The sequence below is a fragment of the Pelophylax lessonae genome (genome assembly GCF_965119305.1).
Source record: "Pelophylax lessonae genome assembly, chromosome: 1".
Classification (NCBI taxonomy): domain Eukaryota; kingdom Metazoa; phylum Chordata; class Amphibia; order Anura; family Ranidae; genus Pelophylax; species Pelophylax lessonae.
In genome coordinates, this window is record NC_138768.1 from 694,939,196 (window position 1) to 694,966,029 (window position 26,834).

At 43.6% G+C, this 26,834-nt stretch overlaps 1 protein-coding gene across 5 annotated transcripts in view; it reads right to left on the bottom strand.

Moving 5' to 3' along the window:
* Window positions 1–26,834, bottom strand: part of NEK1 (NIMA related kinase 1) — a 334,451-nt gene that overhangs the window by 162,446 nt on the left and 145,171 nt on the right. For 4 of the 5 annotated variants that reach the window (XM_082243984.1, XM_082243982.1, XM_082243981.1 and 1 more), the window contains 2 exons: window positions 8,564–8,647; window positions 2,364–2,447 (listed from right to left, as the gene is read on the bottom strand). In XM_082243984.1, coding sequence (XP_082100110.1) covers window positions 2,364–2,447; window positions 8,564–8,647 — 168 coding nt within the window. The remainder of the gene's footprint in view (window positions 1–2,363; window positions 2,448–8,563; window positions 8,648–26,834) is intronic. The other variant, XM_082243983.1, reaches the window with a different exon arrangement.

Below are 26,834 nucleotides of genomic sequence, written 5' to 3' on the forward strand. Positions count from 1 at the left end.
GGTGGATAGTGGTGAGTGAATATAGTTCCCTGGAAGCTCGAGTCAAAGTGAATGGAACTCTCTCTGGCCCCTTCTCCATACGGAATAGGAATGTCCCCTGTCCCCACTCATCTTTGCCCTGACCCTTGAACCTTTGCTAAATAGGATTCGCCTGAAGCCCAACAATAAGGGATTAAGAATGGGGACGACGGAGCATAAGCTGTCGGCTTATGTGGACGATGTCCTATTTTATGTAGCTAACCCACTGATCCCCCCCCCCCCACACTAATATCATGGCAGAGCTACAGAGATTCCATTAACTGTCAAATTTTAAAAATAACTGTATTAGGTCAGAGATTCTCTCCCTTAATATTCTGTCTGTCCTCTGCACCAGGCTGCAAGCCTTTTTTTCTTTACATGGTGTTGCTCCTTAAAATAATTAGACATTTACCTCCCAGCTCAATTTTCACAATTATACACTAGTAACTATGCCCCTTTGCTCTCCATAATCAGAGCAGACTTGCTGAAGTGGGACCGCACTACTTTTTCCTGGATTAGCCAAATCAGTATATTGAAGATGGCCGTGCTGCCGAGAGTGCTTTTCCATCTCCAGATGGTGCTTATTTCACTAACCAGATTTTCTTCTCAGCTCTAAACAGCTTATTTTTGAAATGTATCTGGCACAGGCAGAACCCCCACCTAGCCCTCTGCATACTGAAACGCCCTAAAAAATTGGGGGGATTAAGGGTTCTTTCCTTCAGGAAATATTATGAGGCGATATTAGACTGGCATCATCACGTTCATACTAAAGCATGGGTTCCTTTTGAGAAATTGTATCTCCCGCCTCTTGGCTCTCCTAGGAATTTCAAGATCTTTTGGATCTCGTGTCCTCTATCAACACCCATGTACTGAGACTGTGGGATGCTTTAAATGCACAGGGGTTGCAGTTTCCTCCAGTGTCTCTACTCGCACCCCTGGGGGTTTCCCCTGGTTGACTCTTGGGGAACACCTTTCCTACGTGCGCTCATGGGCAAGCGATGGGGAGGTACGATGTGAAAGGGCCTAGCCTCTCTGGACTGGCTCTGTGATCAATTTGGCTGTTAACCGATGGATGAGTGGAGTTATAGACAGCTACACCATTTTGTTCGCAGTCTACCTCAAGTCATCAGACCCCCATCCTCTTTTCCTCGGTTTGAGAAGCTGCGGAGTCCAGGAGTAAGCCAATCTACATACGGGAGTGGGAGAGAGACTTGCAGCATACGTTCACGGAGGGCCAACTGGACCACCTATATAGCCTTACCCATAAGAGTTCTGTGGATACAAATGCAGGAAAATAGCTTTAAGTTGTTGACCCGTGGTATAAAGTCCCTGCTACTCTGGCCAGGATTTTTCCAGCGACCTCGGATGCCTGCTGGAGGGATGGCGGGCTTTGGGTCTACTATCTACATATTTGGTGGGAGTGCCCGAAGCTCCGTCCATATTGGCAGGATATTAGAGCACAGATTAAGGTTATACTGGATATTGAAATGAGGGATATTCCTTTAAAACTCCTGCTTCACATGCCATCCATCCCTCTCAGCCATTACCCTAAGTCAGTCCTGCCTCACCTCTTGAATGCAGCTAGGCGTCTGATCCCCATCTATTGGAAAACATCTCATGTTCCTGGGTGAGAGACTGGATCCGCCTGGTCAACAGTATTATGGCAGCAGGGGAATGGGTGGTAACGTGTAAGGACAAACATGAGAGATTCTATAATATTTGGGCCGCTTGGATACATTATATTTTTAGTGCTTCACAGGCATCTCAGCCTACAGCTTCGAAGCACCTTTATTTCCATTATAAGGGAATTTAATTGAACTGAATAGATTTAGTATAGCACTGTCACAGATTGGGACTGGCTTGCTAAAGATCCATTGAACACTTTCGATATCATTATTTCTGACTCCAGTTATAGTGCTGATTGGTTGTCTTATCGGATAGTGGTTATTGTTTTTCTTTGTGTCACTTATTCGCCCCTTATTCCCCTTCTTGTGCTCCTCTTCCTTTCCATTCCTCTTCCCAGCTCCCATACCCTACCCACATCACCTTTTCATGACTTTGCACATAGGGATTCAGCTCAGGTCTGGTACGACATCTCACAATTGCAACCCCCAGTGTTATTTGGGGAATAAAATGGAGTAATCACATGTTATAAGCAAATAATTGTACCAATGAGCCTCTGTTGTCATTCTCAAGTGATGGTGATTTAGGTTAGGTTATCATTCTTAGGTGCTTTGCTCTACTCACTGTACACTGTTTCCTTTTTTTTTTTGGTCTCTTTAAAAAAATCAAGATTAAAAACAAAGAAAGAAAACTCAGTATACATTCACTTTAACTGTGCTTACCTTTTCTCCACGTAGCTTAGCTTTGATCTGCTGTCTTTCGTTAAAATTCTGGAGCCTGATTTGCCTGAGTCTTGCTAAATATTCCTAATAGGATGAAAATAAAAACTTGTGAAATCAAAAATGATTCATAAAATATATATGGAAATAAACTTAGCCTCTGAAGAACTACAGAACCTTTAAATCTAAAGCCTTTAGGTAACAATATGCTAAATGGCAAAATATGCCTATTTCACGATTCCTAAGTCAAACACTTAGAATAAAATAAACCCAGGTTTTATTACAAATACCTTCATTTTTCTTTCCATAAAAAAATCTGTTAAGGATAACAGATTACCATACTGCAGAACTCTGACCTATTTGTAGTATCAGTAGAGAAATAAATCCTAGAGAGGCTTTAACTTAGGATAAATGTGCAAAAAAAATTGGATTTTGTCTTACTGTAAAATCCATTTCTCTGATGTTCATTGACACAGTTTCGGATCTTCTTAACCATTGGGATATACTGCCCCCTAAAGGAGGACGACACAAGGCAGAAAAAAAGTCTGGCTACGCCTATGGGCAGTGCCAGGGAGTATACTCCCTCTCTCTGCTATAGGTACTTAGTTTTGTTACAAGCAGTGTAAGAAACATTACAACTCCACAGAGTGGTGGGTGCTGTGTCCGTCAATGAACATCAGAAAAATTGATTTTACAGTAAGTCAAAAATCCCATTTTCTTATTCAATGGACACTGCCCCTGATCTTCTTAACCATTGGGACATCCCAAAGCAGTGTTAAACATGAGGGGTGGGAACAGCGAAAAATAAACACCCAAGGCTAACTATAGCCAACCAGGTAAACAGGAGCTCACTTGAAAAAAAAACAATACACCCTCAAAGTGGACCATATCCTCTAAACAGCAGCCTGCAAAACTTTGCAACCAAAAGGAAGCATCCGCAAATGCCACTTTATAGAATTTAGTTAAAGTGTGCACCAACGACCAGGTGGCCGCCTTGCAAACCTGTGTCCCTGATGCCTAATGACGGAAGGTCCAGGAGGCACTGAACGCCCAAGTAGGGTGTGCCTTGAAAGGGAAAGGAGGAACCTGACCCTTGATGGAATAGGCCTGAATCACCGTCTGTCTGATACATCTGGAAATGGTCGCAGAGGAAGCAGACAACCCTTTGAGGCCCATCCGTAAGCACAAACAGTGAGTCTGATTTCCTAAGACTCTGTAGCAGCCAGGTACACCCTAATCAACCGGACCACATCCAAGGAATGCAAAGCAATTTCCTACGGATGTTTTGGCCTGAGACACAGGGAAGGCAACACAATGTCTTCATTCAATTCAAAATCAGAGACAACCTGAGGAAGGAACGACAGACAGGGGCAAAGAACCACCTTATCACTGTGAACCATCAAGGTGAATGACAGGGTAATGCCGCCAATTCCGTCACCCTGCGAGCAGAGGGGAAAGTCACCAAAAAGGCCACCTTCTGGGACAGCATAAGCAGGGGAATCTCCCTAAGGTTCTCAAAGATTCTCTGGAGGACAGAGCACCCAATTGAGGTCCCAAGGCGGCAACAAAGACCGCACTGGAGGGGTCAAGTGCCTAAATTGAAAAGTACGCACCAAGGAGTATGTGGCCAAGAGCTTTGAAAGAAGACCGCTAAGGCCGAGACCTGACCCTAGATAGTACTTAAGGCCAGTTTCTGCTTAACTCCCTGTTAAAGGAAGGTCACAATCTGAGCCAACGAAAAAAGAGAGAGAGGATGAACCCCAAGAGACTCACACCACGCAATGTACGTCTTCCCCATACGATGGTAGATCTTCCTAGAAGTAATTTCCTAGCTTTTAAAAGCATTGAAATCACTGACTCAGACAAACCTCTATCCATCAGCACCTGGTGTTCAACAGCCAAGCCGTCAAAGCCAGCGACTGTAAAGCAGGATGGAAGATTGGTCCTTGGAACAGCAGATCCTCCCTGAGAGGAAGCTTCCAAGGAACGTCAGTGACCAGCCACACCAGATCGGTGTATCAAGCCTGGCAAGCCAGTCCAGGGCCACTAAGATGACCAAAATCCCTTTTGCCTCGATCCTGCGTAAAAGTCTTGGCAGAAACTTGAGAGGAGGAAAATCAGACAATACTGACCCTACGGCGTCACCAGCGCATCCGTGGCGTCCGCCAGAGGATCTCGTGACTGAGCCAGAAACCTCTGCACCTTTCTGTTGAGCCGGGATGCCAACAAATACACCTCGGGGATGCCCCACCCAAGACGCAACTAATTAAACACCTTCCGGATGAAGGGATCACTCCCCTTGGTCCAACACCTACCGACTGAGGTAATCTGCCTGCCAGTTTTTCACCCTGGGAATGTGTACAAACTGTTCTGCCCCCCTTAGATCCCCAGGCTACCTCCAGAGCCACCAGAACACTTCTTGTGCCCCCCTGGTGATTGACCTAAGCCAAGGCCATGACATTGTCCGACTGAATGCACACTGGACATCCCTGAAAACTATCAATCCAATGTTCCAGGCAGTCTGATCGCCCGGAGTACCAAGACATTGATCGGTAGTCTGGACTCTTCCAGTGTCCAGACCCTCTGAGCTGAAAATTTGCAAAGGACACCTCCCCAGCAGAACAGGCTGGCATCCATGGTGACCACCGTCCAAGACAAAGGGAGGAAGGATTTGCCCAGCCGAAGCCCTGAAGAATGAACCCACTATAATCAGATTTCTTTAATTCCCTGGCTCAGCCGGATCGGATTGTTCAGAGACTGGATTCTAGTCCCATTTGGCCAGAATCTCCCTTGCAGTGACCTCGTACGGAACTGTGCAAATAGACCTGCCTCGAAGGTAAACACCAACAGGCCCAGCACCCGCATGCAAGTGCAGATGGATTACCATCTGCTGGACAGCAGGAGACGAATTACAGTCTACAGTTTCTGGAGTTTGTCCAGAGGAAGGAGCCCTCTGACTAAGGCAAAGTCCAGAGTGAGACCCAGACAGTCCAGCTTTATGGATGGAACCAGAGCTGACTTCTAAAAACTCAGAATCCAGCCAAACACCCTCAAGCTTTTTTGGGCATTTCCAGGTTTTCCACCAGAGCAGTAGGAGACTCTGCTCACAGAAGGAGGTCGTCCAAGTAGCCCAGTACCACAATCCCCCGTTGGTGTAACACTGCTAGCACAGGGACAACACTTTTGTGAATACCCAAGAAGCAGAAGCAAGACCAAAGGGTAACGCCACAAACCTATAATGCTCCTCTCCCACGGTAAAGCAGAGGAAGCGCTGGAGACCAACACATATTGGAATGTGAAGGTAAGAGTCCTGGATGTCGATGGAGGCAAGAAAAATCCTCCTGATGGAGGGAAGGCCCCACCGTGCGAACGGACTCTTCTGAACTTCTGAACTTGCACAAAGCATTTCAGCGCCTTGAGGTCCAGAATTGGATGCACCTTGCCTTCCTTCCTGGGGTTATGTAAACAGGTTTGATTAAAACCCCTGAAAACTGCAGGCCCTGGACTAGCTGGTCCACCAGCTCAGCAAAGGCAGGGGGGAGCTATTCCCCCTCCAGGTCACGGCGCAAAAGCCTAGCCCATTCGGTCAGAGTCTGCGACACCAGGGCAATGGTGAATATCGGCCTCAGCCTTCCTGCCAGCCGTGTCCTTAAACGCCGGGGACTCTTCAACTGGAATCGTGGTTGCCTTGTTTTATCTGGAAACTGGAGGATCCCCCACCGGTGGAACAGTCTAGTTCTTAAGGGACTGCTCATAGGGGTATCGCCAAGCAAAATAGCTTTAGTCGTCCCCACTATTCTGTGAAAATTCGGTCAAAATAGGAGGGGAAAGGGAACATCTTTTCCGCACTGGGTGTCTTGTGAATGCCAAAGGCAATCTGAGCCTCCACCGCAACTTCAGCTGCATCCTCCATCTTTAAGATCTCATGCACAGCTACAATCAGTTCATTCACCAGCGCCTTTTCGTATGCGGTTACATAAGTGGAGGAATCATCCTTACTATCTGAGGATTCAGGGCACATGGATGCAGCAGGGTGACCCACGTCCGCGGCAGCCGAACCAGATTCAGGATCTGATGAGACAGATGAGGCAGGGGCACTTTTTGCCAGCCTGTCGCCCAAAAGCGACCTCCACCCGGGACACCAAGGACTCCAGGACTGCTGTTAGTGCATCAATGGTTGGATGGGACTTGGAGCCTTAGAGAGGGGATAAGGTGGAGAGATTTGCTCTAAAGACTCCATGAGTCACCAGGGGGACCCCACAAAAAAGTGTAAAAACAGTGCTAAGGGACAACCCCCCACCGCTCTGGCAGCCCACTCAGTTGCCAGCCACAGAGCAACAATCGATCCTCAGTAGAGACAGTGAGGACCCCACCAGACTAACCACTCCACAGAAACCAGGCACCGCAGCTACCAGGAGAATCTGCACTGCATGAACAGCGATCAGGAAATAAAAAGATCAAGGAGTCAGCACCAGGGGATGAGGAGGGGCTCCCACTGCTGAAATCGCCACCCAGAGGGCTCCACTGTCATGGCTGCCGCTATTTTCAATGGCAAGCCACCGAACTCCACAAACATGGCCACCGTGCATTAAGCTCGCAGGCTACAAAAAAATTACAGCACCATGAGGCTGCCAGGGACCCAGGAGGGATCCCTAGGCCTCAGAAAATGGCACAGGCAGGAGGGGGGGGGCCTGGCAGAAGCCCACACCAGATACACCCCCCCCACAGCCGATTACCCGGTAACCGTTGGTGCACCCCCCGCCCCTATCACCAGCACAGCACTCTGCCCCCACCCTAGGCGGTGAACAAGACCCCCCACAGCCCCAGCGTCAGTAGAGGGAGAGTGAATGTGGGGGCAAGATGGCCAACAGGGACCACCAGACCGATAAGGGGGTGCCTAACAGGAAGGAGTGGAACCGAGGGGGTCCGACCGCCCCCATGGAGCGACCCACTTCCACCCTAAAACTCTCCAGGGGAGAGGAGGGACAGTTATTTACCATACCAGGAACCAGGCGGGCACCGCACCAGACAGGACCTCCTCTCAATCGAAATAGGGAGCTGTTGGCCAGGAGGAACGCTGCGTCGTATGCGACCTTGCGAGGCGTTTAACTCGCAGGCCAGCCCCCATCTGGTGGAGCTATGTTGCTGCCGACCTAGCGCGGAGCTGAGGTCTGCACACACTCGCTGGCCAGACTGGGGTGACCGCTGGATCTACATTATCCAGCTCACTGCCCAGTCCGGCAGTTGACTGTAGAATCTCAGGAAAAAATTCAGGAGAAAAAAAAAATTCTGTCTAAAAAGAAAAAGTTGCCAGGACCTAGGATTCCAGCAAGGAACTAGGTCCTTACTTCTGACTAGGGAGAAAAAAAACTAAGTACCTATAGCAGAGAGGGCATATACCCCCTGGCACTGCCCATAGGCATAGCCAGACTTTTTTTCTGCCTTTTCTGGTTAAGAAGATCAGGAGCGGTGTGCATCAATGAACGAAAGAGAAAACAAGCAGTTTGCAAGCCTCTTTCATTGCTCTGACTACTGTAAACCAATGAAAAGTGAAATTTGTTTGGATGCAAGTGGTTACTGCACATCATTGCTTTTGTTAGAACAATTGTGTGTACTCTGTATATCTTATATTATAAAAGTTCCTTGAGCTGAACGCCTGTCATACTGCATTGAGTACTGTTGTAATGCAACTGCTAAGGTTTTGGAACTGATGAGACTGTTAAATGCATCTCAATAAAAAGGGTGGGGATTCTTGACTCAACTAGCTGCAATGGTATAGTACAGAAAGCAATTTAAATGGCAAACAAATATTAGCATCATTATAATAGCATTACAAATCACATAGTGCCATTCAAGCAGGACAGCAAACTGTTACAGGTTAATATCACCATGTAGCAGAAACACTTTGGAGGTGCATAATACTGGGTATAGATGCAAGTCTCATTCAAAAGCCAAAAATTAACATGTCAGACAAGTGCATGATTCAGACAGGAAGGAAAAAACACAGCCCATGTGTGTAGAGTGTACTTAGTTGTATCTGAGTATTTAGTTAGGAGGCAAGGTAGAACCCCAGACAACAATGAGTTATGGCTTTCCTCTATGTGTTAGGTATAATACACAGGGAACATGCAAAAAAAGGATACGATTAGTCATGAAACAGTGCAAGAATGTTCAGAAGAGGGTCAGGCATGCAGGAAGCCTACCTGTTCTTCTCTGTGTCGGGCCTTCCCTCCTCCTGAAGAATTTGGCCTGCCTCCATAGATAGCTGCCAGGCTGTACAGTGCATCCTGTTCGCCATGTAATGTATGAAGTGTAAGAATGGTGGGGACTACATTAAAAAGGGTTTTTAAAGAAAAAAAAAAAGAAAAGTTTTCTTCCAAAGCAACCCACTTATGTATATGTTTTGCCCCAAGACTGGTTGTAGTGATCATCTAATCCTAATAAGCAGCTCAATTAACACTGGAATAGGTCAACAGCGGTTACAATGTCATAAAGCTTGCCATAGGGCTCAAGTATATGGACATTTAGTGTGCAACCAAGTTTAATTACTAATCTGCCCAATTTGCTGTAGTTAATAAAGATAAGCTGGCATTAATCATAGGAGGAGGTCATTGAACCCTATAGAGAATATAACCGGATGCTTGAGGGCATATTTAGTCTGATATTCAGCAAATATTCTCTGCAGGTGAATCTTCCAGGTCCATGGGTTTTAAATGACACCATAGATTTAGTGAAAGTTCAATTCACTGACTTGTAAATAGACTGGAGAGTCTGAAAAAATGAAAGCTAGGTGGACCTTATTCCGTACTAATTAGGGGAAACCTGTACATAATCGTTACACCCAACCACCAAGAACACGTCCCTTTCAGAGTATAATACATATTTAAATGTTGTACCCATTAACACTGTGTGACACCTTGCTATGAAATCAGTTTAGCTCGGTTTGTACTGTGGTCAATTCAACATAACACAAAGGAGCATGAAGGAAAAAAAAGAGCCATGGTAAACAAGACTTAAATATATACCATATGTACCATTTGGCTCCAAATAATAAAAGCCACAGGTCACAAAAGGAAAATTATTCCAACTGATTTTTAAAACATTACTTACATATTAACGTGAACTGTATGAAAATGTTATTATACAATGAATCGGTACTGATTAATTAATGTGGAAAATCTACAATTCTCACCTCCCTGCACCTAGCCTCTCTAGCAGTGATCTTCCTCTGGTGGCTCATAAGCCACACGACTCGGACAGCTCGTTTTGAGATGGTCTCAGATGGTTCAGGAGGTTATGAGCATATAGCAGCCTGGAAAGTATTAGCATGATGTTTCCCATAAGCATGAGGACATTGGGAGGCTGAATACTATTTTTAAGCTGAACTTTGCTTTAGGGAAAAAATGGCTACAAATAAAGCCACAAACTATGCAACACTGGATCACCAGATACATATGGGGAAATGGGATACAAAACACAACAACAAAAATATTAACACCTGAGCTTTAGCACACTTTAGATGGTAAGATGACAGGCTGACTAAAACTGCATTGGCAGCTTTACAGAATGTTGGAATAATGAACGAGGAACACTGAATGAATAAATCTTAAAACAACCACAAAAAGGATAGACAACGTAGGAAAAATGCCGCAAAAACATTCAGGACCATGAACATTAGATTCCCTTGGCTACTCGATTGTGGTAATTATTTATAATTTATTCCTGGAGAGGACAAGTGAAGCCAGTACAGAACAGTGTATTAATATTCATTGCCTGTTAGTAACTGAGGCCCAAAGCATTCCTACAACAAATTAAAAGCATAAGGGACACATGGGCTTAAGGTCCATCATACAAGGCCAATGAACAGCTCAGATGACAGCGCAAAGGACTGGGACCTTTTGTTATAACCTCAGCAACATTTCAAACTTTTCCCCAAAATTGTATCAGAATTTTACATCTTACACATTAGTACATGTTTTAATGTTCAAGGGCGCAACAGGAAATAGTTCCTAACATCTAAGCTGATCACTACTTTTGTTAAAGCGGATCTTCACTGCATCTGAGCACCACAAACAAAAAAGACTATTTAGTTAATTTTTAATATTCAAAGCAAACTCCCCCATCCATCCATATCGCCATGCTTTATTTTGTTGAGAAATCAATTTGGAAAACAATCCCCTAGCGTTTCTGGCCGTGGCCACCTTGAGTAAGGGTAAAATATTAAATGTAGAATTTACTTCCTGGAATCCATCTGCCCTTCGCTCACGCATGCATGCAGGAGAGTGTACTTAGCTAAGAAAATCCCTCCTCCGCTCCTCCCCTCCTGAAGACTCCTTGGATGTAGGACATAATTTGCCTAGGCAAGAAACCAGGAAGTAACTGCAGAAATGCAAAATAAAAAGCTTAAAAAAAGCAAAAATTATATACTTTCCTATACATCTACTAATGCTAGCAGCATAAGGATTAAAAATAATCAATATTGATTGGGAGAGGGGGACGCAGTTTCGGCAGCCTCCCACTATTAAACAGGATGCCATAGAGGAGTTGGAGGCTGGGGAATTGGATAAGCCATTGTCATCCCTCTACCGTGCTCTCCTGGGCGTTGACTTATCTAAATTGGAGTGGCTTTGGGAGCACTGGAGGGGAGATATCCCGTCACTGGACAGGGAAACTTGGGAGGATTGTATTACTCAGGGCCCTGGGTTGGTAATTTCGTCCAGGGATAAAACTTATTCAGGTTAAATTTCTCCATCGGGTCTACTATACCCCAGCCAGGCTGCATAGGATCTTCCCTCAACATGATCCTCTCTCTCCCAGATGTAAATCCCAGGGAGGGTAACTACCTCCACATGTTTTGGGAGTGTCCCCACATTCAAACCTTCTGGAAAGCCGTATTTGACGAGATAAATCTTAGATTGCAGATGTCACTAGTGACGTCTCCTGCCTTGGCCTTATTGGGTGTTCATGAGGATGAACAGCGTCCCTTTCATATGAAACTCCTCATTTCCTATCTTCTCGACTATGCTAAGAAGGAGATTCTGATGAAATGGACCTCACCTGTTCGGCCTGACATTGCAGCCTGAGAGGCCATGGTTACTGCGGCTCTCCCCCTGTATAAAATGACTTGCATGAACAGAGGCTGCCCGTGGAAGTTTGATAAGGTGTGGTCCCTTGGACTCTTACCTAGCTTTCTGAACTGTCAAGAGTGGGTCCTGACTACATTTCTTGGTCTTTTTCTGTGTATAGGCTTGCATTGTGTTTTCTGTTCACTGTATTTCTTTTTCCTTAATAAAGCAACACTTTTGTTAAAAATGGATAGTGAAGTTCCACTTTAACAACTTCAAGCTGAGACCTTGCTCACTAAGATTCAGGATGCAAAAATTCACCCAGCAGTTTATCCTAACATTACCCTGGATAAGGTTCCAGGGTAGAATAAAATCAATAAACTGAAAAAAAAAAAAGAAAAAAATTACATACACACAACACACATACATACATACATACATACATACATACATACACACACAACACACATACATACATACATACAACACACATACATACATATATATATACACACATATACATATACACACACACACACACACACACACACATATATATACATACACATAAATATCGAGCCAAGCTTTTTAAATGTAAGCTCAAACTAAAATAAAGCCGTATCATTCTGGAGGTTACTAGATTTTTTTTTTTTCTAGGATACAACACCATACAAATTAGTTCTGCTAATGTTCCCCTCCCAACCGCCACTGGATATTGAGCTCATTGCCTGTCTTCTGTAAAGGATAACAGCAGCCTCCGCTGAAAAAAAAAAAATCCAACCTCTCCATTTACAGGACTGCCCTCGCTACAATCCCACAATGCATCGTGTTCGGTGAATGGGCAGTGGAATCCTGTCATTGAACTGAAGTAAAACACACTGTTGAAATACACTGCTGAAATGTTTTTAATGTCAAAGATCTGAAAATGCTGTTCAGACTGCCTTGTAATCCCAGGGAACTATGTCCTAAAGCAAAGCCTCATTGGTTTTCTACATTGCATTTAAGCAATAGAGCTTCGTCACCATGCCTCCTCCAGGCTGATGGTTAAAGCAGGGTACACACGGTCAAATGTCCAGAGACATTTGCTGGTTCAAAAAAAAAAAAAAAAAACAGAAAAAAACCTATAGTGTGTGTACCAGGCTTAAGCCTGGTTCAATCCAGCGGGTTTAACGGAAAAAAAAAAAAACACACCTGTATGGTCGGAGCCTCTGTGCTCACTATGCAAAGTAAATACAGCGATCTCCCCCACTGAGCTATTGTGTTCTGAAAAGGGGGACAGCTCCCCCCCCTCGCGAGATCACTCTGATCGGCACCCGACAAACATGGGCCCAATATCCGCCATTTTTTTTCTTGAACCGGCAAATGTCCCGACATACGCTCTGTGTGTAACCTGCTGAAAAGGATCATCATCATACTGATAAAGCTCTACTCTTCAATAGTCTAAAGCTGGTTATAGAGTTTGTTTTTTTCATTCAACCAGCGGACTAAACAAAAAAAAAATCTAAACCGGGTGAAAATAGGAATCCCTCCAAATGGGCCATTTTGATCTAATGGTGGGACTGGCCACTGTCAATATATTCTAAATAGTGGCTTCAACTGTCTAAAGACAAGCATTTTCAATCTTTTCCGTTCAACAGAAATTGATCTAACAATTGACTTCTGTTGAAAAAGGAGAGCCAGACACAGATTGAAATTCATCCAGTCACAGATTCCATTTGATTAACCAAAATCATCAGCCCACGTATTGCCAACAGAAAATACATAAAAGCACAAGAATCCAAAAGAATATCAGTACATCTATTGACATACTCAAACTTCTCCTAGTGTTTGAGCGTATTCATAACTTTTGATTTTTAAAGCTTTGGGGACAAGTGATGGCAAAGTTGTCCACATTTCTGAAGAATTTCAGCCATCCCACATAATTCAAATCTAATAAGGGGAATCCATACACCCAAATACGGATCTTACACCTCAGCATTGATATCTCACTTTACCACTTGCTGAGCTGTTTTGAGGGCTGTTACACAGCATGCGGCATGTGTCTGGGAGTCTTTTCTCCTCTCTAATGTATGGCTGAACCTGTAAATCGATTACTAGACTCCATTCTTGAAGTCACAGCCTCTCCCTGGACCATTTCCCTGTCCTTTGTGGCTGGTTCTCGACCTTTTCTTACCCATTCACCTCTCCTTTGTGACTGTGGGGTTTATTTACTGAAACTGTAGAGTGCAAAATCTGGTGCAATTCCACATAGAAACCATCTTCCAAGTCGTATGGCCAAAGCTTTATTGAAAAAGCTGAAGTTAGAAGATGATTGGCTACCATGCACAGCTGCACCAGATTCTGAGTGCACCAGTTTGAGTAAACCTCCCATGTCTCTGCAGAATCTTGTTCTTTCTTCCCTCGTGTGGCTGTGTCTCTGCAGCTTCTCACCCATTGACCCCACCTGTGTGGCTGTGTCTCTACAGCCTCTCATTCTCTCCCCTCTCCCGTGTGGCAGTATTTTTGTAACTTCTCCTCTCTCCCGTGTTTGGGTCCTATATTCCTCTTATCCACTTTCCTCTGCCTCTGCAGGTTTCCCCCCCTCTCCTCTATGGCAGTGTCCCTGACATCTCTCAAGGTTTGCCTCTCCACTCTTAATTGACACTAAATAATATTCTTATTCTTCAAAAATAATCCATACATATCCATTACTTAATAGCCCTGTAATTATTTTTTCATTAAGCCATTTCTTACTGAGTTTTTCTGCCTCCATGAGCTCCCTCACTTATTTTTTGAAACAAGCAGTGCATGTTACTTGCAGTTATGTGCACTGCTCTGTGCTTACTACATATCCCATAATCCAAAGTCCACAGTCCCTAGTCCATCCAAGGAGAAAGCAAGAGATGGTGGCTACAAACATACATAGAGTGTAATCATTGGGATAACGGAGACCAAATGTAGCCACCCTCTAACAAAAGGTTGAATCACAACAGGAAAAGAAAAAAGAAGTTCTGAGATTTGGAGGAGGCTGAGCACAATAGAGTCAAGAATGCATACTTGAATATAATTTTTCATTTTTAAACCAAATTTAACAATTAGCATACCTGCACTACATGAGCCACAGGCAAGTAAGCCCGGCATTAGAATTTTACTAGCTAGGCTGTAGACTGCAGAGGGGGGTCAGAGCTGTAGGAGGTGGTAACTAAACTGGAGCAGGGGTGGCAAAGTTTAATATATTAAGGGTAGAGGCAGCTTTTTAATTAGGCAAATTAGGCGGATGCCTAAGGCCTCATGCTCACAGGGGCCTAGCGGCCGCCTAATTTACTGAGTTAGAGAGCCACCTCTGAGGCTGGCAGCAGTGATCTCCCTGCCATTAGCGCAGTCCCGAGTCCCGGCCGGTCTGTAAGCAGTACAATCCGCTATGATTCAGGATTCAGGGCTGCAATCAGGAGCAGCTCACCAGGGAATGGGAGCTCACTGACCGCTCTGGATCACAGCCAGATACTAGAGCAGCTGCGCTGACACTTCCCTCTCCCCCACAGACCACAGACGGAGGAGAGGAGGCTGCTTCTGCTCCTCCTCCTGCCCCCTCCACCTGTGCTTGCCCCGCCCACACTCAGCGACAGTTTTCTCCTCAGAGAAGATGAGGTGTGGGCAGGAAGATTGCAGACCAGCAACCAGAAGAGAAAAGATGGCGCCTGATCCCTCCATCCATCCCATACACTCACTTCTCCTTCCAGTGAGTACTCTGATGTAAGGGGCACCCTTCCAACCTTCCTCCAGCTCTCTCCATTCCCTTTCTCCATCCCCTCTTTCTTTCTCAATTCCCTTCTCTCTCCATTCCTTTTTCTCGATTTCTCTCTCCATTCCTTTTCTTTCTTTCTTTCGCCCCCCCCCCCCCCTTTCTTTTCATGTGAGCACAGATCCTTCTACTTTTTTTATTGCTATACAGACCAGGATCCCCCAGTTTCACTCCAGTTCTCCTCTACCCATTCCTCATCTACCCACTCCCTCCTTTTTACCCCCTCCTCTTTCTCCCCTACCCCATGGTTCCCAGTCCCAACCCTCTCCTATTCATAACATGCGATTGCCACACTACACATCCCACCCACACAAGCAGCAGTAATAAGATGTTCGGCCTCGGGGTTCTTCCCTAACCCCTGCAAAGGGGGTGAGTGGGGCCTCATGTCTAAATTTTGCCTAAGGCCTCACAAAGCCTAGAGCTGCCTCTGATTAAGAGGGCTATACACAAATGTTGGTATTTGTATTGTATACCTAAAGGACAAGTTCATAAACATTGCAAAACAAAAACTTAACATCACATCTCAAAGCTTTTTTTTTCCATATTTTGTGCTTTCTGTGGAGCCAAACTGAACTGTGTAGTGTAAAGGTTTAATATATATGATCATTCTTTTTTTTACTTCAAACTCTTGATTTCTGTATCAATGAGATCATATCCATGTGAAGGACAGATCCTTGTATAAGATGCATGGTAAACTTCATGAAGACATCTGGAGTACATATTTTACAGTATCCATTTAGGTAATCATACTGTTGGCTGTTGAGCCAAAACTATTAGTTATACATCATGTATTTTGATGGGTATTATAGAGAGAAGTTGGGGGAGGTAGTATCTATTATCACGGTTATGATGTATATACTTTTAAAAAAAGGTTTTTAAATTATAGATCGAATACGATGAAAAGTTTATGCTGCATTACAAAAAAAAAAAAAAAAAAAAAACAGTAATCTAGTAAAGTAGTGATCCTCGGTAGTCAAAAGAGAAAGTTGCAGGTTAGACAATGATCACAATGGTCCTTAATATCTCCATCACAGTAACCCTTGGGAAGCCTTACTACACAAGTCAATCCCATTCCTGATTAAAGCCCAGAGGAAGCTGGAGAGATTTGCCTTCCTAGCAGCCTGACAGATGCTGACAAGGGCCTGGCACCAACCGTTTAAATTTGCAGGAGGTAAAGCAATGGCTTATGGGTACTATGGTCCAAATAAAACTCACCTCCATTCTCACTGATACCCATGCCAAATTTGTGAAGATTTGGGACACATGGATAACCTACGATGACCTCACTCTGGACTGTTCTTTACAATACATATAATCACCTGAACAGACCTCCACTGCTACACTCATCTGGCTGTGAAAGAAATTACCATGCCAAGTAAAATATATTTTTACAGGAAAATTAAGTACTTAAATGTATTTTATGGTATGATGAGATATGGGCCTGGTTTGCACTTACAAGACCGTCTCCGGTCTCTCAATAGACAAAAGTTTCAGCTTGGTGCCTTCAAAGCCAAATATTAGGCATTGTAATTAAGATTGCCCCTTTTGTCTTTAGGGTTGCTGACCAGACATTGTGTCTCCATTTGGGTATAGGGTCTAACATGCTAATTTGGGGACTGTTTATCCTAATGTCTAGGGTGATGGCAGACTTAACGAACGTAAACATGCTGTAGACATTGGGTCACCAGAGATCCTAATTATTGTGTGATAATCATCAAAGCCAAGTAGCCTTGAGTTCCATCCAGTCACGTTATTGAAAAATTTGATTGCACCAATCAGAAATAACTCAATGAAGGTGTATGGACGGAACAAGCATAAGAATAGTTGAAGATTGGACCTAAGGGGGGAAAAGCAGGACTGGGAACCGGACGGTGAGCTTGACAGAGGAGTAGATGGTAAACGCGGACTGAAGGTCAGAGAGGACAGGAGAAGACCCTAACAGGAGCTGGACTTGGGAGAGACGGGTGCTGAGGGGGACCTTGACTGCAGACTTGAAGGGCAGACCACCTGACTGAGGAGTGGTATATTCCATGTGCTTGCTAGCTAGAATTCCAGTTGATGATTGCTTGAATATTATTGTGCGTTTCATAGGTAGTGGTCTTCTTAGGTGTGGGGTTGTATTAACCAGCATTGAATGTTGCAGTTAATCTGGGTCAGTAGCCTACCCCTAAAAAGAACAGTGAAAAGTGGGCATGGATTAATAATATTGATGTTTATTAATGTCCGTATTACCTGTGTAGTCACCCCCCCCCCCATTTTCTTACAGCTTGACCTCCAGAGGAATCATCCTGTCAGAGAAATGGCTGTCATGCAACTGGCCGCAATGGACTCAGGCCATTGACTCATTCACTGGCCTATAAAAGGACTCTGCTCAGCCCATCAAATTGCTGGATTGTCTTTAGCTCCTCCTGTGTCCTGAGCGTTTGCTACTTCCTGGATTCCAGTTTGACCCGGCTTGTTCCTGACCTGTCTGCTCTCTCTCCTGGCTTTGATCCTTGGCTTCGTCTGACCATCCCTGCTCCAGTTTGGCTCTCCTGCTATCTGACCTCGGCTTGGCCCACGGACTTGCTTCCTGTCTACCTGCCCTCCAGTGCCTGATCTCGGCTTTTCCACGGACTTGTCTGCTCCTGGCCTTCCTGCTATACCTTTGCAGTTTCCTGCTGAGCCCTGTGTTTGACCCCCAGCCAGTCTTACACCTACTGCCTGGTTGTTCCTGGTTCCTCCTTGGACTGTCCGGTGCATTCCTGCCCAGCACTCTGCTAGAGACTGCCTGTCTACCATCAGGACCCTGCCAGAAACCAGTGCTTCTGTGGGCGCTACACCCTCTGTCTCAACCCCAGGGGTGTGCCGCACTCACATCCCCCATCCTACCAGGCATGTTCTCTTGCTCTTCTCTTTTTCCTCTTCTAATCTATTTGCCACTACCTCTAGATGGCCATTCAATACTTTATAATTCTCTTCATTGAACTCGGACCTCTCTGACTCCACATCATCTTTCTTCCTTCTCCCCTCTGACAGAAGCAAGCACTTTCACCGGCAGCAAATGTTATCTTGTAGTTATAGATACACACTCATGGTGGCAACCATATATGCTCATTATATACACAGGTTCGGCTTCCTGCTTTGCTACAACAGGTTTGTTATTCTACAGTTTTTCACAATGCAATTCGGGGAGTTGGCCAACTCACTGATACCAGGCATTCCCTGTCTGGGTGCCTTGGGTGATTGTAGCAATTTTAGTGCACTTGCAACAAGAACAATTGGACTACTGTCCATGATAGTTTATTTGCACAAACATCCACATTTTTAGAAAAAGCCTTTGGGGTGTGTATATATATATATATATATATATATATTTATTTATTTATTTATTTTTTTTAGAGATTCTCTTACTTCACATTCTGCTAAATCTTTGTGTATTAGTACCGCTTGGGCCTTGAACAATTCACTTTAAAATTAACTCCTCTTTCTCCCCCATTTTCCTGCTGATTTTTTTTCCAGGTTATTTTTCTAACCATTTACATTTTTTTCCAATTGTGCTTGGTAATGCTTTTACTGTCCTTAAGAATCGAAATATAGTGAGGCAGAGGCAGGAATTCCATCATATGACCACATTGATTGGCTGTCACAGTGATCATGTGATCAGAAGCTTCGGATTGTAAGCATGCATTGGAAGTATCCCATGACATGCCAGTTACTGTGCTAGGAGCACACGCTCAGCACAGAAAGCGGTTTCATATAGACACATATGTGGCCACTTGGCGTTAAAGCCCACCGGTCACACTACACTAATTACTCTCATCTCCTTATACACTAAAGACATAAAAGAGCTCAAGCTAAACACTTTTAGGAAAAAAGTAAAATAAAGAAAAAGGAGTAATTCTGCTGTGCTAAGCTGATATTTTGCATTTAATCCAACGTTATTTCATGTAAACCCTTAAATGTAAATTTGTAAGCATCTCCAAAGAGAAATGTGGCATTAGGATATACTGCATAAACCAACTGGTACAAAGCTAGTAATGATGTTCACCCTTCATTTTCAGTTAAAAAAAATCACCCTGTATATGCACCATTTTAAGAAGGCAATGTGCTGTGTGAATAGTAAAACCCTATTGTCCATTAATAAACAGCCAATCAATGTACAGACAACTGTATAAAGATAAAAGGCAGGTTCACACCAAAACACGGTGCAGGAAAGGAGCGTTTCATGCCTGTTTCCCGCACCTCAGGTGAATGCGCTGCCATTGCGAACTGCATGCAGATGCCAATGAAAACAGTGATGCACCCCAAACGCAGATTGCAATCACAGTTTTTTTGCAGGAACCAAATCGCATGCTACCGCAGTATCATGTGGTTTGGTGCAGTGTGTTTTTAAAAATACGGCCAAGTACGTTTTGCAGGCCATTTATATGTATGGACTATAAAAATGCACCACATGGGCACACACGTTTCTGGTGTGAACTGGCCAAAAATCTCAAATCTGATAATACTGTGGTAGTTAATGGGTATCCATACACAAAATGTATGGCTTACACAATAAGAGGCTTAGTGGGAGATAAACCTTCATTCCTTGTCTGGTAAATAGATTGACTCCTGAAAAGCAACAGAGACAGAAGTATTTTTTTTTTTTTTTTTAATTAATTTGGGCAATGAAGAACCTCTGTCAGCTTTTCATTGTTGTCGGTTTTATCTGTTTCAAATGTTCCCTCATTACCTGTCTGGTGTTCCCCAAAACATAAAGTAAGGGCAAATCTCTAACAAAAACCCAAAAGACAGACATGAAAAGCTTATCTTTTTAAAGTTAAAGCCACCAGCCCAGCAGCTGCATGTTCGTCACAAAGAACAGAGGGGGAAGGGATGCATTTCCTATACTGTACTACAAGTAACGGATTTTACAGGTATATGATAAACTTTCAGAATCATACAGTACAGGACACAGGATCAGAGCCTTGATCACGGGGTGCCCAAATGCAGTCCAGTTGAGGGGTGGGAAACACAGCAAATGAATGGCAACAGAATTGTGGAAAAACAGTTCAAAGAAGGGCTTGATAGTAGCTTGAAGAGGCATTACCATCCAACTGGTAAAACTTCAACATGTGAACATAAGCCCAACTGGCAGCCTTGCAAATCTGGGAAACTGATGCCTGAGCCTGAAAACCTTTATAGGGAAGGCCAGAACCCTATCCTTTAAACTACAGGGCTCCCAAATGAGGACTTGCCTAATCCACCTTGGATAGAAAAGGAAACCACCTTGGGAAGGACCATCTTATCCCTGTGTAACACTAGGGAGGGTTCTTTACAAAACAAGGCCATCAACTCAGAAACCCACCTCACAGAGGAGGTAACAATGAAGAATGCAACCTTGTGAGTGAGGTCTGAGATTGATGACAATAGACAATGTGAGTGACACTTCGCAAAAATTTTTGAAAAACCCCTGGATAATGCTGAAGGCCAAATATTGCTCCAGGCCAGACAGGAAAAAGGAAAGGATTTGTCCCATGTAGTACTTACTAGGATGGACTTTCCTACCCATGCACAGAAACCTTACAAGGTATAAAAGCCTTTGCAAGAAGTCGACTTCCTAGCCTTCAGTAGCATAGACATGACATAATCCAATAGGTCCTGGTGCCTCAGGATCTGGGCTTTTAAATAGCCAAGCCATCAAAACCAGTGACCAAGAAGCAGGATAGCGCAGTGGTCCTTGGGACAGAGGATCTGGACTGTCCATTGGGCTCAATAGAGAATCGGCCAGGAGTCTGAGTACCGCATCTTCCTGGGCCAGTTTGGTGCAACCACCAGAACGCCCTCCACCTTGATTGTAGGAGAAGCTTTCTGATGTGAAAGGGGGGCTCTGAGGACTCAAAGTATGCAAAGTCACGAGGCATCCTAGTTTAAAATAGTGATCCGCTTTCACTTCAAAGGGTGCCATGACTGAAATAAGGTTGAGAAACACTGGTCTAGGCTCTGAACCGGTGTTCTGTACCGTATGATCATTTTGTTTTTTTTTGGGGTTTTTGCTTGGTTGCTTTCGTCTATTGACTGATTAAGAAAAAGAAACAGTTTTGTAAAAACATCCAACCACAAAAAAAAAAAAATCTTATCTACCCCAAAAAAAATAGCACGTGTTACATTTTCTTCAAAATTACTGACAAAGTTATTGCTGAATAAACAGGCCCATTGCAGAAATGTAAAAAAACTACTCTCGTCCAAGGCGGTATACAAATGTAAGGTCTTAAATGGGTAATCGGTAGGAAATGCTGGACATGCATATTTCATATTTACATTTCCAGTCAACAAGTAGTGTTTTAGGTTGACTACTCTTCCCCTTTTTTCTGACAGCTCTGTTCAGATGGGGCTATATCATTTTTTTAAATTACATTCTGAAAGTATACAGCTTGTTGTGTCGTTATTTAACATGCCCATAATGCTCTGTGACATTATTACAAAATCCACCTATGATGCTTAACACTTAGTTTATTATAAAAAGATTTTAAATATTTACTACAAAAATGCAAAAAATATCACCTGACAAAATGTATGAAGGATTTATATTACAGGTTAAAATAAAATCTAAACTACTGGTGGAAATAGATGAGGCCGAGATCAAAAGCAAAAGGCTCAGACTGACACTTAGGTTTATGGAGCCGTGTGTGGCATTTCGCACATGTATTTGTGAGCATGACGCAAGGCCTTCCTAGATGATTTTTGGGCACTCTAATATGGGCAGCCAATTCTACAGCAAAAAGCAGTAGAAAATACTTTGACGCTTTTAATGCTTGAGGCCCAGACAGAAAAAGCAAGGTAACATTCTAAACAACACATTCCAATATATGCTGCGATCTATACCTGTATGCACTTTTTTAGTTTTCACAAAGGAAACACTAGAGGGTACAGATGTTATTATCTTACACTGGGTCGCCTTAAGTACATCAGGAAGGTCCTAGCTAAATGCTGACTAGTCCCACTCATGCAGAGTGTAATAAAATTTTACTATGTGGAGCCAGATATTTTACTGAAAGGAGGCATTTATGAAGGCTTATCTTGGGCAGCCTGATTGCTCGTGCAGGAAATCAAAAGTTATGCTATACTTTAAATAAAACAGCTTTTCAACTAGTTCGGAACACAGATGCAGGTAAACTCGCTTTTATAGAAGCACATGTACTGCAAAAATATTTCAAGACAAATATGAAACTACAGTAATTACCCTCATCTCCTTATACACTAAAGACATAAAAGAGCTTAAGCTAAACACTTTTAGGAGAAAAGTAAAATAAAGAAAAGTAGTAACTATGATGTGCCGACCCCTGAGCGGACATTTTGCATTCAATCCAAAAAGTTATTTCATGTAAACCCTGACGTGTAAAAATAGAAGCATCTCAGTTTTGCCAAAGAGAAATGTGGCCTGAGTATACAGTGCATCCAGGAAGTATTCACAGCGCTTAACTTATTCCACATTTTGTTATGTTACAGCCTTATTCCAAAATTGATTAAATTCATTGTTTTCCTTAAAATTCTACAAACAATACCCCATAATGGCAACATATAAGAAGTTTGTTTGAAATCTTTGCAAATTTATTAAGGAAAAAAAGAAAAGAAGCCTTTGCTGAATACTTTGTTGAAGCACCTTTGGCACCAAATACAGTCTCAAATCTTTTTAAGTATGGTGCTACAAGCTTGGCACACCAATTTTTGGTCAGTTTCTCCCATTCTTCTTTATAGGACCTCTCAAGCTCCATCATGTTGAATTAGGGGGGGGAATCAGTGAACAGCCATTTTCAAATCTTTCCAGAGATGTTCAAAATCGGGTTCAAGCCTGGCCTCTGGCTGGGCCACTCAAGGACATTCACAGAGTTGTCCTTTAGCCAGTCCTTTGTTATCTTGGCTGTGTGCTTAGGGTCGGTGTCCTGTTGGAAGATGAACCTTCGCCCCGTCTGAAGTCCAGAGCGCTCTAGAGCACATTTTCGTCAAGGATGTCTGTGTATATTGCTGAAATCATCTTTCCCTCGATTCTGACCAATCTTCCAGTTCATACCACTAAAAAACATCCCCACAGCATGATGCTGCCACCACCATGATTCACTGTAGGGATGGCATTGGCCAGGTGATGAACGGTGCCGGATTTCCTCCAGACATGATGCTTGCCATTCAGGCCAAAGAGTTCAATCTTGGTTTCATCAGACCAAAGAATTTTCTTTCTCATAGTCAAGAGTCCTTCGGGTGCTTTTTGGCAAACTCCAGGCAGGCTGTCATGTTCCTTTTACTGAGAAGTGGCTTTGGTCTAACCACTATCATACAGGCCTGATTGGTAGAGTGCTGCAGAAGGTTTTCCTCTCTCCACAGAGAAACGCTGGAGCTCTGTCAGAGTGACCATCGGGTTCTTGGTCACCTACCGGACTAAGACCCTTCTCCCCAGTTTGCTCAATTTGGCCGGGAGGCCCACTCTAGGAAGAGTCCTTTTGGCTCCAAACTTCAATTTATGAAAAACTGAGGCAACTGTGCTCTTTGGGACCTTGAATGCTGCAGAAATGTTTCTGTACCCTTCCCCAGATTTGTGCCTCGATGCAATCCAGTCTTAACCACTTTACCGCTGAGTACCGTAGTACTACTGCGGCAAAGTGGCTCTTGTAGGTCTGACGACGTAGACCTACGTCGCCAGACTCCTCCCCTGTAGGCGGCGCTCGTGCACCACCGGAGGCGCGCTCCCGCTGTTTTCATTCACAGCGGGAGTCGGGCCAGGGGAGGAGCGGCGGCGATCGCCGCTGCTCTGCCCCGATCGTCGGGGAATCCAGTTTGGAGATCCGCCCGCCTGTGTAAACAGAGCGGGCGGATCTCCTAAGTGACAGGGAGTGACAGATCGGAGTGTTCAGCATAGCTGAACATCCGATCTGTCCCTGGCTCACTCAGTCACCTCCCCCCCCCACACGTTAGTAAGCACCAGGCATACATTAACCCCTCCCTCTCCAATAAAATTAACCCCTTCCCTGCCAGTGTCATTTTTACAGTAACAGTGCATATTTATAGCACTGATTACTGCAGTAATGTCACTGGTACCCCCAAAAGTGTCAAAAATGTCAGTCAAGGGTCCGATCTGTCCGCCGCAATGTCGCAGTCCCGCAAAAAAAAAAAAAACGCAGATCGCCGCCATTACTCGTTAAAAAAAAAAAAAAAAAAAAACACCAAAAATGACATAAATCTTTCCCTTAGTTAGTAAACGCAATAACTTTTGCGCAAACCAATCAAAATACCCTTATTGCAATTTTTTTTTACCAAACATGGGTAGCAGAAAACAAATTGGCCAAAAATTTAAACAAAAAAAATGGTTTTTACATCTTTTTTGGGAGGAATTTCATATAAAAAAAATGTTAAAAATATTGTTATTTTTTCAAAATAAACGCTCTTTTTTTGTTTATAGCGCAAAAAGTAAAAATCGCACAGGTGATCAAACACCACCAAAAGAAAGCTCTGTTTGTGGGAAAAAAAGGACGTAAATTTCGTTTGGGTACGGTGTCGCATGACCGCGCAATTGTCAGTTAAATTCGCACAGCGCCGAATCGCAAAAAGTGGCCCAGACGTAAGACAGCAAAATGCTCTAGTGGTAAAGTGGTTAAAGGTCTACAGACAATTCCGTGGACTTCATGGCTTGGTATATGCTAGGACATGCACTGTTAACTGTGGGACCTTCTATAGACAGGTGTGTGCCTTTCAAAACATGTACAATTAACTGAATTTACCACGGGTGGACGCCAATCAAGTAGTAGAAACATCTCAAAGATGATCACTGGAAACAGGATGCACCTTAGCTCAATTTTGAGTGTCATGGCAAAGGCTGTGAATACTTATGTACAGGTGATTTTTTTCATTTTTTATTTTTAATAAACTTGCAAAGATTTCAAAAAAACTTTTCACGTTGTCATTATGGGGTATTGTTTATAGAATTTTGTGGAAAATAATTACATTTAATCCATATTGGAATAAGGCTGTAAAATAACAAAATGTGCAAAAAGTGAAGCGCTGTGAATACTTTTCGCATGCATTGTATACGGCATAAATAAACTGGTACAAATCTAGTAATGGTGTCCACCCTTCATCTGCAAAATATTAGTGAAAATGGCGCCTTCTATAAAGCTAACCAGTTAACTTATATTGCAGCTGACATCAATTTTGGTATGTGCCAAAAAATGTGAATAAATTATATTTAAAGCGCTACCTTAAAATGTCAATGTGTACCCATATTAAACCCTACAAATGCAAATAAAACCAAAACAATGCTGTTTCTTTATCAAAAACATTCTATTGTTCAAATACACTCAAAAACTGTCCATAATAGCATTTCTTCAAAACACCACGTGCATACAAGTGCACTGTATTCTTAAAAAGTGCTCCTCGTTTGTGCTCAGATAAGGGGGCCACTCACCAGATGACTTTGGGCCACCACGACCCACACCGCTTTTATGACGCTCCATTACTTCAAGAAGGGCTCAGCTTATATCAAGTTAAAAAAACACCCTGTATAAGCACTGTTTTAGGAAGGCAATGTGCTGTGTGAATAGTACAACCATAATACCCATTAATAAATGACCAATCAATCCACAGACAATTGTACAAAGATAAAAAGGTAGGTTCACACCAAAACACAGTGCAGGAAAAGGGCATTCTGTGCGCTGCCCTTGTAAACTGCATGTGTGTGCCAATGGTAACGGCACACCAAAAGCAGATCGGAATTAAGTGTGTTTGCAGGAACCAAATTGCATGCTACCGCAGTACCATGTGGTTTGGTGTAGTGGGTTTTAAAAAGTACAGTCCAGTGAGTTTTGCAGGCCATTCATATGTAAGTTAAAAAAGAATAGCGCAACCATGCGAAAGAAATGACTATCAAATATGGAGACCATCCATAAATAAAAATGGGGATTTAGTTCCACCATATGGCCATATCGTGCTCAAGCCCACCACTACGTCAAAGTACCCCATTATCGGTGGGTCCTACACTATCCATAAAAAAGGGGTGAATCCAGCCTCTCTTACCCTTGGAGACAATGCTCCTTGCTGGGAAGGTGTGCTAATGCACTGCAGGGGACTCCTCCTATATCTACTTGATAGAGGACACCAATAGAGTACAGGTGTGTGTGGGGGATGGGATGCTCAACCTCATAAGTCTGGTCAGACCGAATACATAATAAACAAGCAAAAAATTGGGGGAGCAGACCCTGAACATGTATATCTAAAGCCGGTGCAGCTATGGACCAAGCAACATGTATATTAAAAAAGAATAGCGCAACCATGCGAAAGAAATGACTATCAAATATGGAGACCATCCATAAATAAAAATGGGGATTTAGTTCCACCATATGGCCATATCGTGCTCAAGCCCACCACTAGGCTGGAGGCTGGATTCACCCCTTTTTTATGGATAGTGTAGGACCCACCGGTAATGGGGTACTTTGACGTAGTGGTGGGCTTGAGCACGATATGGCCATATGGTGGAACTAAATCCCCATTTTTATTTCTGGATGGTCTCCATATTTGATAGTCATTTCTTTCGCATGGTTGCACTATTCTTTTTTAATATACATGTTGCTTGGTCCATAGCTGCACCGGCTTTAGATATACATGTTCAGGGTCTGCTCCCCC